This window comes from Molothrus ater, chromosome 18, assembly GCF_012460135.2.
Source record: "Molothrus ater isolate BHLD 08-10-18 breed brown headed cowbird chromosome 18, BPBGC_Mater_1.1, whole genome shotgun sequence".
Taxonomy (NCBI): Eukaryota; Metazoa; Chordata; class Aves; order Passeriformes; family Icteridae; genus Molothrus; species Molothrus ater.
Window position 1 is genome coordinate 3265136 of NC_050495.2, and position 17719 is coordinate 3282854.

At 45.2% G+C, this 17719-nt stretch overlaps 1 protein-coding gene across 1 annotated transcript in view; it reads left to right on the plus strand.

The window, feature by feature from the left end:
• The first annotated feature begins 1605 nt into the window (after positions 1 to 1605).
• Positions 1606 to 17719, plus strand: part of MLXIP (MLX interacting protein) — a 43767-nt gene continuing 27653 nt past the window's right edge. The window contains exon 1 of the mRNA XM_036393288.1: positions 1606 to 1976. Coding sequence (XP_036249181.1) covers positions 1606 to 1976 — 371 coding nt within the window. The remainder of the gene's footprint in view (positions 1977 to 17719) is intronic.

Sequence of the window (17719 nt, forward strand, 5' to 3'; positions counted from 1 at the left end):
ACAGTGATGTTAATGATGTGATTTTTTTAGCTCAGGATTAGTTCTTAACAAACTACATGGAAGACTTTTAATAGGTATTGTTAAACAGTGAATGTTGTTGTGAAATGTTTTAAAATTTTTGTACTTAAAATATTCTCAGAATGTCTTGCTGGGACTTTTTTTCCTTAAGCAAATTTTAATATAAGATACCAATAACCAGGTTTAAAGCTAAATATGACTGGCCTTTTCTTCAGAATTTGAGTCAAGTATGATGCTGACTAAGAGCTGAATGCTAGGTTTGGGTTTTAAAGATCTGAGACAGCTCCCACATGATGTGGTCATTCCTTACTGTTGCCTCCATATGTGGGGAAGTGTTTGACCTACCACTCCTTCCCTAAACACAGGGATCAGCCTTGATTCCATGCTAATGGGGAATGTCAGATCCTTGCATGGGCGTAATTGGGATATTGCAGGGATGCCTCTTCTTGCCCAAGACTTGCTCTCAATCTCTGAAGTCTCTCTTGATCTTATTTCTGGTTTAACACACCAGAAAAAGTAGCATGTGGCTGTTGAATATTTGGAAGCTTTTTCCCTCCTGAGGGTGGCTATGTAGAAGAGCCATTTTCATTTTAAGTGTGAGGTCCTATAACTGAAATAATATATGCAATTTAGTATAAATGCTTTGGAATGTGTGTCCCAGGATCTGACTGCTCCCCTGGTTATGGAGGCTTGCACTGCAGGGCAAGTTTGGGATCTTTTCTCTTAACTTTGTGTACACATAGTGTACACAATGTGTACATTGTGCTGTAGGATGATGCTTTTATGTTAACCTACAGGACCCATTGCTTCCGTTATGCTTTTGAGAAGGATGAAATCTGACCTTTACCTCCACTGGAACAACTGTGGTTCCTTTTATGTGCCGCTGAGAAGGTACTGAGTTAGGTGTGAGCCACCAGCCTGGCAGCAGAAGCTCCATGTCCTGACCTCTCTGTGACTCTGCAAGGTCTCCAGCTTAGCTGGCTGCCCTGGCTTCTTGCAGACTGCTTCTGGAAAATAATAAGCAGTTTAGTGTATTAATGACAATTTAAGTATTTCTAGCACAATTGTTCTCTCAGCATTCTTCAGCCATTTCTGGGCTGTCCTCTACATCTCATGTTCCTCATAGTCCCTTAAGTTTAGGAATGTTTTCCATAATCGTTAGGGCTGGAAGGGGAGATCACTCCCTGCCCAGGCAGGGTCACCTGGAGCAGGTGACACAGGAATCCGTCCAGGTGTGTTTGTAATATCTCCGGAGAGGGACAATCCATGGCCTCCCTGGGCAGTTCCAGAGCTCTGCCACCCTCAACCTAAAGGAGCTGTTCCTCGTGTTGAGGTGGAACATTTCGAAATTTAGTTTGGTTTAAAAAAAAATAAATAAAAATTTGTTCTGCTGGATGGAAGTCCCCGCTGAATCACTTAAACCAGCCACCCTCAGGAGGTGTGGGGACGTTGCTGGCACAGAGCAGGCAGGGCGGCGGCGGGGCCGCTCCGTCGCCTTTAAGCGCGGCGGGGGCCGGCGCGGGGCGGAGCGGGGCGGTGGCGGCGCAGAGCGGGCGCGGGCTCGGCCGCGGCGGCAGCAGCGGGGCCATGGCCGCCGACGTGTTCATGCGGCCGGCGCGGCTGCTCGGGGCGGCGGGGCCGCTGTCCCCCCGCACGGAGCCCGACGAGGACTCGTCGGACACGGACGATGGCGGAGCGTCGCCGGGCGGGGGGCGGCGGTGCGGGCCGCGGCGGGGGCAGCCCCCGGGCCCGCAGATCATCCACTCGGGGCACTTCATGGTCTCGTCGCCGCACAGCGAGCACCCGCCCAAGAAGGGCTACGACTTCGACACGGTCAACGAGCAGACCTGCCAGACCTACCAGTTCGGGGCGGCCCGCGGCGGCGGCGGCGCCGGCGGCCGCCTCAGCATCGACGCGTCCCTCACGAAGCTGTTCGAGTGCATGTCCCTGGCCTACAGGTACCGAGCGGCCCCGGCGGCGAGTCCCGGCCGCGGGGACAGCCCCGGCCAGGGCTGGGCGAGGGGAACCGCGCCGGGGAGCGGGACCGTGTGCGGGGCGGGGTCGCAGCCGAGCAGGGACCCTCCGGCCCATACGCTGGGGTTCGGTGCCGCTTTTGTGTTCAGCGAACTTGGGAGTCCCGGCGGGCCCTTCCCCGCAGGCCCGGGGCTGTGGCTGGGGGCGAGCCGGGGGTGCCGCTGCCCCCCCCCCCCCCCGCCATGAGGGCTGAGGGCTGGGGTCCCGCTCGCCCCGCCGGCTGCTGGTGCCGCTGGAAGCCCTCAGCATCCCGCGGCCAGGCTGGGAGCGAGTGGAAGCCTCTGGTGCTAAACAGAAACCCTTAAAGGGCAAAGTGCCCCGCTCGATGTGAAACCCAGCCAATTTTCCCCTCCCCAAATTTTATTTTTATAACAAAGTCAAGCAAGCGGGCTCCGTCGCTGTTTCCTTTGTTCCTGTGCTGGCTGCAGCTGGCAGCAGCACTTCCTGGGTTTATCTGCACCTATTGCTGTGACTTTGGTTGTGCTTTTCATCTCTTCAGTAAGGCGTTATATTCCCATTTATCCCCTTTGTCTGTCATCCAAAATGGAGGCAGAGCTGTGGAGTAGAAGTGTTTTGGAAAGATGTGTGTCTGCTCAGTCTTTTGTTCCGTGTGATACAGCAGAAACCGGATCCAATCTGATGTTCTCTGCTGAGCGCATTTTGGAAGTTGATTAAAAGGGTTGATGGAAAATGCCTCTTGGCATATCAACGGAAATATTTGTTTTCATCTATAGGAACCACCTTAGCTTGCTAAAAGAAAATTAACTTTGCCCACCCCAAATTAATCTATTTAAGTATTGCTCAATGAAGAGGAAACAGTAGAACTATCTGTTCTGTACAGTAGCTTGAAGATGTAAGTAATATTAAAATTTTGATAATATTGGCCAAGAACGTTATTAGCTACTGGCAAGAGACTGAATGTCAGATAAGGTGTGTGCAACAGTGGATCTAAGTATTTTGCACTTACAAAAAAAAAAAAATAAGCCTTTTATTGTACAAGCTGGGAGGAACTCGCAAAGGAGCTGCAGGGATTATGAAGGACAGAACTGGACTGCTCATGTGCATGTGCTCCTCGGCCTCTATCACCTTGGTTTTATTTTGTGCTTCCACTGGTATGTCGTTGGGATTTTGAAACTGAGGATCACATCTGGTGCAAAGGAATAATTCTGTTACACTGATTGACAGTACTGAGCTCTGATGTAGGTGAATAAGTTGAGCACCAAATTTATTACAGAAGAAATAATTTTATCCTGCCTGCTGGTGGTAGCATGAGGCAAGGTGCAGAAAATATCCTCTTAGAGGCTGCCAAAGAAAAGCACATTCTTAATGCTTCTGTCCTTGGGCACCTTAAGTTTGCTGAGTTGCAGCCCTGAAGCATCCTGCCCAGATCCAGCCTGCTTACTCAGCAGCTTTGGGATACAATTTTTAAATCTGCCGAACAAACCAATTGTAAACTTGGGTCTAAAAAGGATTTAAGTAATTCTGGAAAATCTGATTTGAGGTGTTGAACATGGCTGTGAAGTGGGAAATGTCTTTTTAGTAAATGATTGAGCCTGTAGGTTGTATTTCTCTCTGTCCTCAGGCTGGATTTTTTCTTGGTTGGTTTGTGGGGATGTTTTTGTGGCTGTTGCCTCAGCTGTACCTTTCTCATTATTGCCTGTCAGATCCAGCACTGACAAAACACACAGATTCCATGTTAATGTTTTCTATGCTGCCTTTGCTGGCTAGAAATTCACTCTAGAAAAGAACTGGGGCTGTGGAAACCAACAGCAAAAACTGTAACACAGGAAGATGAAGATGTGTGAGTTTTGCTTTTTAGGGGCATGAGCTGCCTGCAGGGCTGGGGGATGCAGCTGTGACAAACACAAGCCCAAGGAAGCTGCTGTAACAGAGCTCTCTGTGTAATATTTATTTACACATGGCACTCATTGCTGGTATTTCAGTGTTTAAAGTTTTAGAGAGAAGCAGTAAAACGTGTGGTACCCATTAGCTTGGTGGATGGACTAGAAAGCAAAGCTTTTCTAGATTACCTCAGTCATTACCTGGGTCATTACCTCGGGTGGTTTGTTTGGAAGTGACCAAATTTATGCTGGATCACGGATTCGTGATCCATAGCCCATAAACCTGGGCTCTTCTAGTTGTGCTGAAATTTTTTTTTGGGTTTGGCTTTGTGCTGTTCACAGTCAAACTTTTTATGATAAAAAAAGTCATTTCTGAGCAGCAGGGAAGCGATTCCCTTGTGCCTTTGAGCAGTACAAACCAACACGATCCTAATTTTCATCACAGCTGTTTCAGTCACATATCCAGTTGCACAGCTTGAAAAGTCTCATTTCAGATAAGCCATTCCAGAGGGGAAAACATGCCTATAGCATACTCCCCTGTACAGTGAGCAGATTAAACCAATTTTTTAAATTAATAAGTAACTTATAAACACTAGGGGTTTACAACAGGTGTCACGAGGGCTGTACGTTATCTAAATGTAACCTGTTTTTCTCATGAGATTGATTGTGGGAGCTGTTCCACACTGACAGAGGTAAAAGAACATTGCTTTTCCCCTTTTAGCCCCTTCATCTCAGCTCTTTAAACCAGTGTGACCTTGCAGACCTTGACGTGTAGGTAGCTAGAATTGACTTGTTGCAGGCAGGCAAAAAGATCTTAAAAAATGTTCTTCTCAAAATGAGAAAGACCTTTGACACTGCTCATTCTAATGAGAAACTGTGCTCCTGGGTACATGACCTACAATACTCAGAATTAAGTAAAATGTTATGTCATCTTGATATTGAATTTAGTAAAGCCCTCTAATAACTTTACCATTATCCAAATAATTACATTACCCAGAAATAACTTCCCAAAGCCTCACTGTATTCAGAAATGTTTCAACAGCAGCCTATCATGAAGGTTTTTTCCCCTGAGATTGGGACAGAAGAATTTTTTTCTCTTTGTTGTGATTAATGATAATACGCTGGCTGGTGTTCTTTTTAAACTATTGTATATTTTTATGTCAGTCACTGCTTATCTTAGTACAGGCCATGGTAGGGTAGATGAAGATGACTTTGTGGGCTCATTTATTCTTAAGTGGCCTCAGCGTTCTCTCACCTCTTATTAAGAGCTTAAGGAACATGCCAGGTGTTGTACTTGAGGTAAGAGTGTTAAGGTTGGCATGAGATCCTTGTCCAAAGCCCTCTGGATCTGCTTGCTGAAGCTGCACAGGGCAGGAGAGTGGGAACTGGGACAAAAGCTGCCTTGTGAGCAGCTTGCCAGGTCATTTCTAGATTTCATCTCTCCTCTTTAGCAATATGACTCCTTCACTTCATGTACATGGAAGCCAAAAATATTCCCTTCCTCAGTGGACTGACGTGAGGGCTCAGCTTGTTTCCAGAGCCCCTTTGCCCCACATTCTTTGTCAGTGCAGTGTTTGGGGAAGTTCTCAGCACTGCTGATAGCACTTGGAGATTAAAAACCTCCAGAGTTCAGCTACATATTTCACATGCTGCTTGTAGAAGCTGCTCTGATAAAAACACCTGTATTCGCCTCTGAATGTAACCAAACTTGAGCAGAGTTGCTGTTCCAGGTATTTTTTTAACCACAGCAAGGGTCCCTGCAAAGCAAGGATGGTGTATTCAGGGTGCAGTATGAATCAGGACATCGGTACTGAGCCTCTTACTCTGCTTATGTCAAATGCTTGATATAGTCACAAGCTTTTAAGCTCTGTGTAAGATGCACTTTGAAATTCCACCTTGACAACCTTGAACCTCAGGACGGTTTGCAGAAAGGTGGCTGAGCTGTTCTTGTCTCTGAGATGCATTTCTTTGCCAAAGTAAACATTTAGTAGTGCTAGTGTGAGAAGGCCTTGGTTCAGATTAAGGTTTCGCTGTCTTCAGGGCTACAAATGACTATGGGAGGAGCAGTCAAATTCTGTGGACAGAGGTTTAAATACAGGGACAATTTTGGTTTTTTTACTCCTGATTATTTTGGTGTCTCTGCAGACTTGTTTCTATGCACCTGGTTGGGCAGGGTGTTGCTGTAGAGGTGTGGGGCACAGGAGTCACCTTTCTCATTAAAAAAGCATATTGTTATCATCTTTTGATCTGCCATTTAATCTACATGTTTTGTTGTTGTTCTCATCTTGTGTTTTTACTCAGTAAACAGATGTTATTTTCTGGCTTAAATGCAACATGGATTTTGCAATCATCATTTTTGATGGATTGCTGAAATAGGGAAGAGGGAGCTAGTTTGTCCTCAGACTGCAAGTTCTCAATAACTTTTGCATGATCTGAAAAAAACGTAGCTGAACTTTGAGATTTGGCATTATTTTAGTGAAGATTTTGTGCTGCATGATTATGATGTGCTTTGAATGGCAACAGAAATTAATATGTTGATTTTCAGTTCTCCCCCCCTTACCTGTTTTTATTCCTTTCTGCTGAGTGGCAAGAGGAATTAAAGCCAAGAGACCCAAATTTCAGGTCTTGGCTTTACTCATGTTTTTCCACACACCCCTTTAGTAGGTCACTGAACCATTCTTGTTTGTTACTTTCCCATGTGGGGGAAAAAATTTCCATTCTTTTGGAAAGCAGAGTTGATATTCAGTCACTTGAGCAGCTGCTTATCTGACTGTGTGTCCTTAAGCTATGATTAGTCTTAATCAAACAAAAGGGTATCTAGTGATGCTGCAAGCTGGGAAGGGGTGGGGAGGAATAAAGGGAGCTTTGTAGCCATGTTGAGCTGAAGGCTGGGCATTTCTGGGATGTCAGAGGCATTTTGACAGGCTCGAAGGAGAGAGTGAACTCTTGAAGTTGTAATGGGTGGGTGGAATTTTTCCTCTAATGACAGCCTCAGAGATCTGCTGTAAAGCAGGAGGAGTTGAAAGGGCAAGGAGTGAGGCTGGAAGCTCACTGAGATCTGGAGTGAAATTAAGAGGATCTTTGAGGAATGCATTGAGTGAATTAGAAGGGCCAAGATAAAGCCACATCAAGAGCTGTGTGGCGTTGGCAGAGGCCACAGGGATGGAAACAGAAGAGAAGAAATGAGATCCTGCAAAGTTCAAGTCATACAAAGGATGTCTCAGCTGGGTGGGTGGGTTTGAGCCCGGGTTACAAACTCACTGAACCCTGTGAGTGAGGAACACCCAGAGCAGGGGTGGAGGGAATGACAGCAAGGAGGGGGAAGTCTCTAATCATGGTGGGGATTGTGGGGAAGAAAAGAGGTTGGAGTTGGACTTAGCTGAGATTTGAATAAAAGGACAGAGGTAAATGATCACGATCAGTTGGGGAGAAGGAGGATGTTGGTGGAATGCTGTTCAGGGCAGGAGAAATAGGAATGAAAGGGGAGGAGAAATGGAAAGTAAGGGTGGACAATGGAAGGTGTGGCTGGAGTTGGAAAAGTCCAGTGTTTATTCCCCATGCTTTGATCTGTGATAGCAGGGTTAGATTGGAAGCACTTGGTGAAGGTGTGCCTGATGAAGGGGAGAATGAGCTGGAGGGATCCAGATATGAAAGTCATGGATGATGGGGCAGGAGATCTGGAGTTCCTGGTTTGGCTCTTCTCTTGCTGCCCTGCTGCCTTTTGCTGTTGGAGAGAAAGGGCTCTCTTCTTAAAACAGAACAACAACAACCAAAAACCTTATCAGCTGAGAAACCTGGACCAGTTTGGGTTTAATCTAGTATTTTATTTTTCATTAACGACAGGCTATATGCTTGCAACTTCCTTTCTTTGTATGCAGAAATTAATTGCATTTACAGTTTCCTTCATCTGTCCTTTGATATCTTAATATCATTGGCACAAGCAGTTCTTTAAAGACAAAACTTCTAAGCTACTTCTGCGGAAAAAGACAAGCTTTGTAAACTCTTTGATGGCTATAGAAATATTTTACAGCTTTCATACAATTTTCCTTTCGCTCTGGAAAGGAAACCTTTAACATGTCCATGAAACAATCATGAAGATGATTAGGAAAAGTACTTGTTTCAGTTGCATCCAAAGAAAATAGAGTTGGCTCTTTGTGTTTCAGACAGTGATGGAAAAACCTGAATCTGATTGTTTTTAGTGCAAGCTAGAGTTACATTATTATCACTGTTTCTGAAGCAGGAAGGCTTGAATAATAGGGTTAGGAAAAGCAAGGCTCTTCAGAAATTGCTTCTAATAGTTTTAGTACCAGAACAAAAATTTTGAACGTGGTCTTTTCATATAATTTCTGTTTGTTTGCTCAAATGGAGCTTGGAAGGTCATTTTTGGTTGTTTTTGAACATAAAGCACGCTGACTTGGTGTCACTCCTGATAGAATTAATGCAGCCACCCCTTGGTGAGTAAAGCAGCCATTGCCATTGGAAATGTTCCGGTGTGCATTTGCCACAGCTCAAGGCTCTTCACTAAGCCTTGGTTTCTTGGCTGTTGATCTTAGATAAATCAATTACTGCTTTTTCCTCCCTTTCTCCATTCTGAAATGACCAAAACAGTCTCAGCACTTCAGAGCCCCAGATGTGTGTGCTGGCCTTTTAGAAAGAGGGAGACAAAGGCATGAAGTTTATAAGTGAGCTGACATAGGAGTCTAAAAGGAAGACCTATGAAAGATCACACCTCAGTTGCAAACTTAATAAAGGAAAGAGGACAAATGGAAGAAAGATTTAGGAGGAGATGATGAAGAGGATGTGCAGCTTACTGACATGTGCCTTAGAAAAGCTACTGAAGGATTGGCCATTCTGTGCAGTGTGAATGGCTGCAGGGGAATTGCCTGCTCCCTCTCTTAAGCAGATTTCACTTTGTGCCTTAAGGTATGGAAACTCTTGAGTGCTGCTTAAGAGCAAGCTCAGCAGCAGTTACCTTTGTGAAAGATCAGTGTTGTTAGTTGGCTGTCCAGCTGTGACATCGGTGGATAATAGAAAATGGGATTGGGAAGGACCATAGGAGCCATCTAGGCCCAGGAAAGAGATTCCTTCCCTTGGCTGGTTATCCAGACCATGGCCACTTGCAAGGTCTGTGAAGGTACAAAGCCCACAGGGTTAGGAGTGGTTCTCAGGGCTGCTTTGTCACCTTTGGGACTGTAAGAGAAAAGGTGGCATGCCAGATGGAAAGGGCTTGCAGGGCACTGCTGGGATTATCCTGTAGCAGGGTATTAGTGAAATAATCTGATTCTCTTCAATTAGTGATATGGCAGTGTGTTTTGGCCAGAATTCTCCTGACCTACAGATAACCCTTAGCCATGACACGGTTGGTGATGCACCGTGATGTGAGGAAAGGCTTCAGCTGTTTAAGCAGCTGAGCATTGCTGCTTAATGAATTGATCACTTTTCCTGAAGAGCACAGAAAAATTTAAACGACTTGTTAAATTTTAATGACTTGTTAGAGAGTTTTTTATCCTTGGTTTTGTGTTTGCAGCACATTATCTGCAACAGTAATGCACAGTTAGAGAGCTTTTAGTCTCTCTCCTTCTAGTTTAGCTGATGGTGTAGTGCAAGGAAGCAATGGATACAAACCTCTTTGCTGTATCTAATGCCTTTTCTTACTGTATTTTTTATGTGTGGTTATGTCTTCCTACATACAGAGATAAATGCTTTATTTTTAATCATAGTGGAGATTTCTGGATTTCTGGGGATATATTTATTGCTCATTTACACCACACCAGAGCAAGCAGAGAATATCTTTATGGGTAGAGTACGTATGTAAAGTCTGTGCTTCTGTTTCATTGCAGATTAACATTATTTCCCTATGCATTTTCCCAGTGATTCAAGGAACAAAGAGCAGAATTTGGGGGAGGACAGTTCAGAGCAGAAATAAGAGCTGAGGCTGCTTTCAGCTGAAGGAGCAAGGAAGAATGGTTGAGAGATGACCCTTAGTTCATGAAAAGTTGTCCTTAATCAAGCAAGGGAGTCTGATGCTTGTTACAGTTTTGTTCCTGTGTGAGCTTGAAAGTGCTTCTTCCATCTCAGGAGATCAGGGGTGGTTTTATCTTTGCTGGTTTTGGGTGGGGCTTACTTGTCCTAGGGCTGGCTTGTGAATTGAGAATTGAAGACTGGAGCCTTAAGGGTGACCGAGGGGGTAGAGAGAAGATCCAGATAACCTTTTGCCATTCTTGAGAAAGAGGACTGCTGGTACTTGTTTTGGAAGTGAGATAGGAGCTGCCTTGTTTGTACTTGGGTTTTGTAAATCTGGGGGGAGGGTGGCAGTTGGCAAGTGTGACCTGGCCTGAACTTCTCTGTGGGGTGTTTGCTCCTCTTGGCTTTGTCCTGCACTGCATCTGCCCTGCTATTGGGAGAATCCTGCTGATGTGGGTCCTCAGAGGTGTCTGTGCTGAGAGCTCGTGTGAACACCAGAGCCTTTAGTGCCATTAGAATCCTTGTGGTGAATGCAGGACCTTGGTCCTGTGTCCTGCCAAGCAGAGGGAGAGGAGGATCAAAGGTGTGCGAGTGTTTTGTTCTGAGGAGTTTGTGTTGCAGCTCGTGCTGCTGCCTAGAGCAGATCTGCAGGAGCACAATGAGCAGGATGGGGCCTTTGCTGTTCACTGATCCCTCCAGTGGAGGCTGTTAGTCCTCAGAGGTCAGCAGGGTTGTTCTTTATGAGAGACCTGTCTGCATAACAAGATTCAAGCAAACATTGCAGAGGCACCAAAGAGGTTTGCTTCTGGAATCTGTCAAGTTGATTGTTTTCAGAATTCTGCAGCATGGGGTGTTTTACTCGAAGTCCTGGCCTCCTTCCCTCTGCTGCTTTGTTTACTCTCCCTTCCCTCAAGGTCCCATAGTAACGGGTGCTCTGCCTGCAGCAGTTCAAGGACACGGCAGCTGAAGTGGCCTTGGCCAGCCTGGCTGAGACCTCTGGCCAGGCTGCAGCACTCAGTGACTTCTGTATCCAACAGCCAGACCCTTCTCCAGCCCACGGGAGCTTGTCCAAAACACTTCTTGTCCACATCGCCCCATCTGTGCCAGGGACTTGGTTGCCTTGGCACCAAAATTCTTATGTAGGGCAAGGGTTACACTCACTCCAGCCTGCCAGGGTGATGATGCAGAGCCCAGGCCTCTGTGGTAGTGCTGGTGTATCTTTGGAGCAGCTGGAATGTGGGGTTTCACAATAGACCTAAAAATAACTCAGTATGTTGATGTGAATGTGAGCCACCGCAGGCTCCTCTGCTCAGCTCTTCATGCTGCATCTTACATTCATATTTTAGTTTGTTCTTAAATGTAGTTTGTGCTCACTGTCCACACCATTCACAAAGAGACAGAGACAAATGGAGCAAGAACTGTGGAAGAGCTTCTCATGTCTTTGTAATTCTTTGAAGTCCATGATTGCTCTTTACTATCATTTTATCATGCAGACTTGTGCTTTTGGTGCTGTGGTGTGACACTTGATTGAGCCTGTGTTAGTTGATAAAAGCCCTTACTTTGGAGGCAGAAGTGATCATGATAAAAAAGGAAAGGCATGCACATAAAAAGGAAAACTTAAAAAAAAGGTAAAAAGGAAATACCTGAGCTTGTGGGTCTGGCAGCTGTTAGAGAAGAAGTGTTAGTACCAAACTGGAAGAGGCCAGTGGAAGATCTTGTTGCATTTCTGATCTGCCAGTCATTGGATATGGGTATTATCTGCTGCCACGTTTCCCAGAGCAAAGAATGATATCATTTGTTTTGTTCTTGGATGGTCACTCTCTGCTCATCCTGATGAATTCCTGTATGTTTACATTGAAGCTGTAATCTGAGTAAACTTAGCCATGGCTAGTCAAGCTCTGTTAACAGCATCTACAGTGAGAACTGCATCAGGAGAACTCCCAGTATTTGGGTGAGAGGCAGCACAGCAGAGTCCTGGCCCTGCTAAGCTGTGGATTCAGGAAGGGCTCTGAGATGTGCTCTCCTGTGAGCAGCACACAAAGGCCTGGATGTTCATGCCCTGCTTCTCGTGTTTGCTGGTCTGTACAGTGTCCAGAGAATGTATCACCATTTCCCTGTATAAACTCCTGCTTATTGCTATCTGCACAGCTTAGTCCAAATTTCTGTTTGCTTGGAAAACATCTGTCCCTGACAGGATGGAGACTGAGGGAACTTGGATAGAAAATGTGCTGGTGGTGTGCCAGATGTGGGAAAGCACGAAGCAGTGAAAGGGAATCAACTACTTGTTTTTGCTCTTTAAAACACAGCTTTTGAGGAAGAAAATTGAGTGCAGGGGTTGTAGAGGAGGTTTGCTACCTGGAAACATACAAAATTTACATTTCTGAATTAGAGGATATAAAACGTTTAGAAAGGAAGGACTAAGTCAAGGGATTTGGATATGGTTGTGAAAATTTAGATCTGTTACAGAGCCAGAGAAGCTCTTTGAATGTTGTCAGCTTATTTCAGATGAAGTCTTGTGATGGGAGAACTGACTTGATCAGGAATACAAATATCCTCAAGGAGGGAACTGCGGCCACTTCAGGTAATTATAAGGAACCGTGTTTGACACCTAAAGCAGAGATTGTGAAATAATTGCTTTGGGAAACCAAAACAATCTGTCCAAAACCTGGGGCATCCAAGCTGTTGAGTAGTCACCATAGTAGGTGTTCTCTACTAAAAATGTCATTATCCCTCCCTTTCAAAGCAGAGTCCTGCCAAATCAATATACACACTCAGCTGGGGGGAAGGTGTCTAAAAACAGCAAAAAGAGAAGCTGTGTGGTTCTTCAGTTCACTTTTAGGGAGTGGGTTCATATACTTGCTAACATCATTTTCCTTTAGAGCTGGGAGGGGCTGCCAGGAGCACCCTGGGGACAAGCTCGTCCTGTTGTGACCCTTCCCCAAGCACCTGCTCACCCAGTGCTGGGACTGAGCATGGACCTGGGGCACCCTGGGTGGGGCTTCCTACAGCCCTTGCCAAAGCAGGTGCTGGAGTGAGCTGCACAGTGTTTCAGTATCAGCTGGGAAAAAATTCCAGGCAGCCTTTGGTCTCTGGAAGCTGCAGATAAGGCCCAGAGTGTGGCTGTGGCTGCTCTCTGTGGCAGCAGCCCCGTTCTGTGCTGCTGCCTGGAGGTGCTGGGGATTCCATGGTCTTGTGCAAGCACAGAGCCAGTATGTTTGTGACTGGAGTGACACTGTGATCTGAGTCATTCTTCCTGTGAGGAAGGGAAATCTGCAGCAAAACTGCCTGGGAACCAGAGGCATTCCTAAATCCTGGTGTGTCTGTTGTGCTGTGTGAAATTGTTAACCCTTAGAGAAAACCATGGGATAAGGTTGCACTTACTTTATCAAATCAGCAAATGTTACTGGAGAGCAGAGCTTAGCTCTGCAAGTAGATGCATAGAATTCTGCAATAAAAGTGAATTCATTACTGTTTCTAATAAAATTTTGGTCTGTGAAGGCTGTTGTTTAGGAACTCAGCGTGGATCCCATCTGTTTTTAGTATCCAGTTGTACAAGTAGAACCCTCAAATCTCCAGTAAAAATCTTAGCAGAGCTTAAGGAGACTAAAACTTTTATTAGCAGTTTTTATTAGCACATTAGTAGGCTTGGTGTCTAAGCGTGGCATGTGGTGATTATAGGCTGGGTGCATGTAACAGGCTTTTGGAAATAGGGAGACAGATCCTAGGAAATTTTGAGAGGTTGCTTCTCTCCATAGCAATAAACACATAAAAAGTGTTATTTACCTTTCACATGAGCTTTCCCAAGGGACTGTCGTGTCCCCAGGACAGGATTGTACAGAATGAAGGTTGGGACTGGTTTTTGTGATTTTGGCATGTAGGAGAAACCTGCTTCAAAGAAGACTTGAGTGAGGGTCATTTAGTGACTTGGTTGTTGTTTTGCTTGTAGTAAGATTTGTGAAAGTGCTGATGCTGTCACATGTTTTACTGGTGAAGTCAACACTTGCTTTGGGACATAAACCATCTCAGTCTATTTGAAACTCAGTCCAGACATGTCTTTTAACTGGTGCACAGGTGAATGGCATGGGAATTTCTGAACCATGTTGCTGTTTGATATTTAATCATGGTGGTTACTGGGAGCAGAGGAATGACTTTATAAGGGTATCATGCAGTAAAACAAGGTCTTCCTCTGACACTCTCCACATATAGTGAGGTTAAATATTGCTTTTGGAAGTTAACTGCTATGAAACATTCATCAGTGCCCTGTGCTGTGCATAGTTACCATAACCACCATCATTATAAAGTAACAGATTCAACAATTCAGCAGGGCTGGAGCCACCAAGGACAGGGGTGATCTCTCCATCTGTGTGTGGGAACCTGGCATTGCCCTTGGCCTGTCCAATCCTAGAAAGGCAATGGGAGCCATCTGGGAAAAGTGTGGTGAGGATTATGTGGCAGGAGCTTTGTTAGCTGCTTCCCTGCCAGCCCCGTGTCCCAGTTGATGGAGGAAGGGTCCCTCACTCAGCCCTCCCTGCACTGCAGCACTGATCTTCACTGATCTTCACAGCTCCAGTTTGACTCGTGACCCACAGGTGGAAGTTTGCTTTCCACGCTGTGTTCTCTAAATGTTCAGCCTTCCTGGGACTGTGGCCTTGGGTGGGTGGATCCTGGGGAGTTTTACTGTGGTGTTTGAGATGTGGTGCCCCATGGCATGACCACGCACAGGGCACTGGGGTGTTCAACATGAATTGAAGGGCTGCTTTTGGTGAAGCATTGCCAGAGCACTTGTTTGCACACAGATCCAAGAAAGGTCTAAGTGGAGACTTTTCCTGCGAGTTGTGCATGACCTTTTAGGGACTTTATTTTTTTCCACATTCCAGGCTGTTCTATGTGAGTTCTGGAAGGAGTTTTCTCCCTTCATCATCTTTCTATGGGATTTGGATTGGTCTTTGAGTAGTTTCAGTAGTAACACAATGGTGCCTTTACCCTGCTTCTGTCTCTTGTGTAGTTTCTGGTTCAGCTTTTATGTAAACTTTGAATAAGCTGTGTGTGCTGTTGCAGTCTTGAGTCTGTAATAACTGAATTTGGGAACCAGCCTGGTGTTTTTCAAGCTGCAGGGAGCTGGCTGCAGACAGCTGGGATGAAAGCTTTGTGTCACAGGGGGGGAGCTGGGAGAGCATCTCTGCTTTTCCAAACCTGTAAGGCGCTTTCGGAATAAGATCCCTGAAGTCTTGCAGTGTATTTATAGGATGTAACGCTGTTCAGGGAATGTTACAGTATCCTCTGTGGCACAAGTGCTGGTTTCGGGTTTCTCCAGCATGGTAAACAGCTCTGGGCTCCGGTGGTATGTGTGCTGCTCTGAGGGCTGGGCTGATCTGCCACGCTGATAGGGTTTGTTTGGGTTTTTTAGAAGCTCCACGTGTGAAAAATCTTTTCAGTCCCAGATCATCACATCTTGATCAGTTCATTAATCTAGGCTGGGACCTTAATGATCAAAAAGATTCTGACACATTTATAGATCTCCATGCAAGAGGGTCCCTCACCAACAACCATCCTTTTAAATAATGGATGTGTACTGCAAAACCCTATCAGTTCCTGATCATCTGTATGGAAAACAGCTCCTTGTAGTGAATATTGAGATTCTGAGAAGGTTGATGAAAAGCCAGTGGCCAAAATCAAGTCTTAGGAAGAAGTGGAAAATTTCAAGACACTCAAATAAGTAGGAACACTTCCCTTTATATTGAAGCAACTCTAAAAATGACACTTCTTTCCACCATGCATGACAGCATAGGAAGCACTTCAAAAATAAGGAAGACAAAATGTATTGAAAAAAGAAATAAAACCAAATGTACTGATCTGATGTGAAAATTTTAAATCTAATCCTTGCTAAAGCTTACCCTTGCTCATGGCATTTCTAGTGTGGGGTGTGTGGCTGGGAAGTGCTTGGCTGGTGTTCTGCCCTTGCTTTGCCACTGACACACTTTGTGCCCATGGGCAGCTGCTTTTCCATCCTGGCATTTCAGATTTGGGCAGTGAAAGGGGTGGGATGTGCCTCTGAGCCTGGATCTCAGAGCACCGTGTGAGTTTTGTGTGTTGCTTCTTTTTCCATGACAGGATTTCTGGTGGTTCTTTAAAAAGGTCCTGATTTTTGACAGTGGAAGTGGGTGGCCTTTTATAAAGTGTTAATATTTATAAAGTTGCAAAGTTAAAGGCATCAAGGCTCAGGGGGAGGTTTGGGGAGGGTCAGCAGTGACAGATATGATGGTAAGGCCCATTTCTCAGCCTTTTGGGAGACTTGTTAATGGCAGTACTTCAGCAGCTTTTTTCTTTTCTTGCTGTTCCAGTTCTGTACTAAAGTGAGCCACTGTTGGACAAGTGTCTGAAAAGCAGGAACATTTCTAGAAATATCCTTTGATTTCTGACTGGAAATGAGAAACTGTCTAAATATTCTGAGTCTTTAAATAGCCACTGGCTGAAGGACACCATAGCCTTCAAGTCTCCTTGATATTTGTACTGATCTTTATGTTTGTCCTGTGCTCTTTTCACCCTTTCCTAACCTGCATGAAACCTGCCTCTGGTGAAGGCATTTCTCAGTGGTCCTTCCCAGCTGCCTGCAGCCTCCCCCTGCACACAGCTCACCCTGGCCATGTTGTGTTGGACTAAAACTGCAGCAAGAGATCCTTTCCCTGATTGACACAGTGGTGGTGGTTTGAAAGCATGTCAGGGTAGGTGTGATAATGCTCCCAAAATTGAGTTTTTCAGCTGTCCCTGAGGAGGCTGCCTTGACACAACCCCAGCCTGGTCATTCCTGAGTCCAGCATAGGCCAGGTTGTCAGAGCAAGAGCCCAGGCACTGCAAGCTTTCATTTATGCAAATTACATTAACCTTCCAAGCTTAAAATAGCATTGAATTTATAATATAAATAAATCAACATTTCTTGTGGATTTGTTGGGGCAGGAGTATTTGCTTCAGGCATACAGGTGACCTTTCACTTTCCTGTTCCATTTCAGGAGGTGCATACCTGAGCCTGCCTGTGTGGAATCAGTCTAGATAACATGTTTCTTGGCAGGTGTTGCAATTCCAGTTTGCCAGTGGCTAAACTTGATCTTTATTTTTATTTTTCTAACAGCTCTTAATAGATAATGCTCATGACAGAGGAAAAATATTTGTCTGGTCCAGGATCTCTGTCTTCAGGATGGAAGTATCATTTTTAAAAGGTGATGACTCAAACAGTGAGGGGACATTTTGGTTGTTTTAAAGTGTTTAATTTAACTTGAGCACGAAGCTCCCTGCTGTCCTTTGTGGTCTGTGGGCAATAGAAAGTCCCTCCACAGCCCTGAGCTGCAACTGCAGGAGGATTTCAGGGAAGGAGGGTGAACCAGGTGGTAATGAGGAAAATGACCTGCCCTACATCTGGCTTTTAAAATCAGCTCTGTCTGGGCTTAGTATCCTCAGGCTGCAGCTGGGATTAATTTTGTAGGTAGGAATTGTGAGATGCTCAAATGTGATCTCCTCTCCAGTCCTACACACATTCACACCATGTAGAAATGTTTTGGTTTCTCTTGCCTGCCCCTTTGCTCTCTCACACAATGCATATAATCTGATTCTCTGAATGAACCTTTGTTTGGGGAAATACTGTTAGTTTTGGCTCTTGGAGAGCTGAGCTGACAGGCCCAACTCCCCAACAAAACAGATTGGAGATGACAAAACAAACTAAAACCACGCCTTTAAAAAAAAATGCTGGGGAGAAGCCAGAAAGTTCCTTTTCTGTGTTGCTGAAAAAGCTAATCTGTTTAGCTACTGTGCTATCAAGTCTGAAATTTGTCTTCTACTTAAATTAAGAGCCTCGTTGCCATTACCTGTAA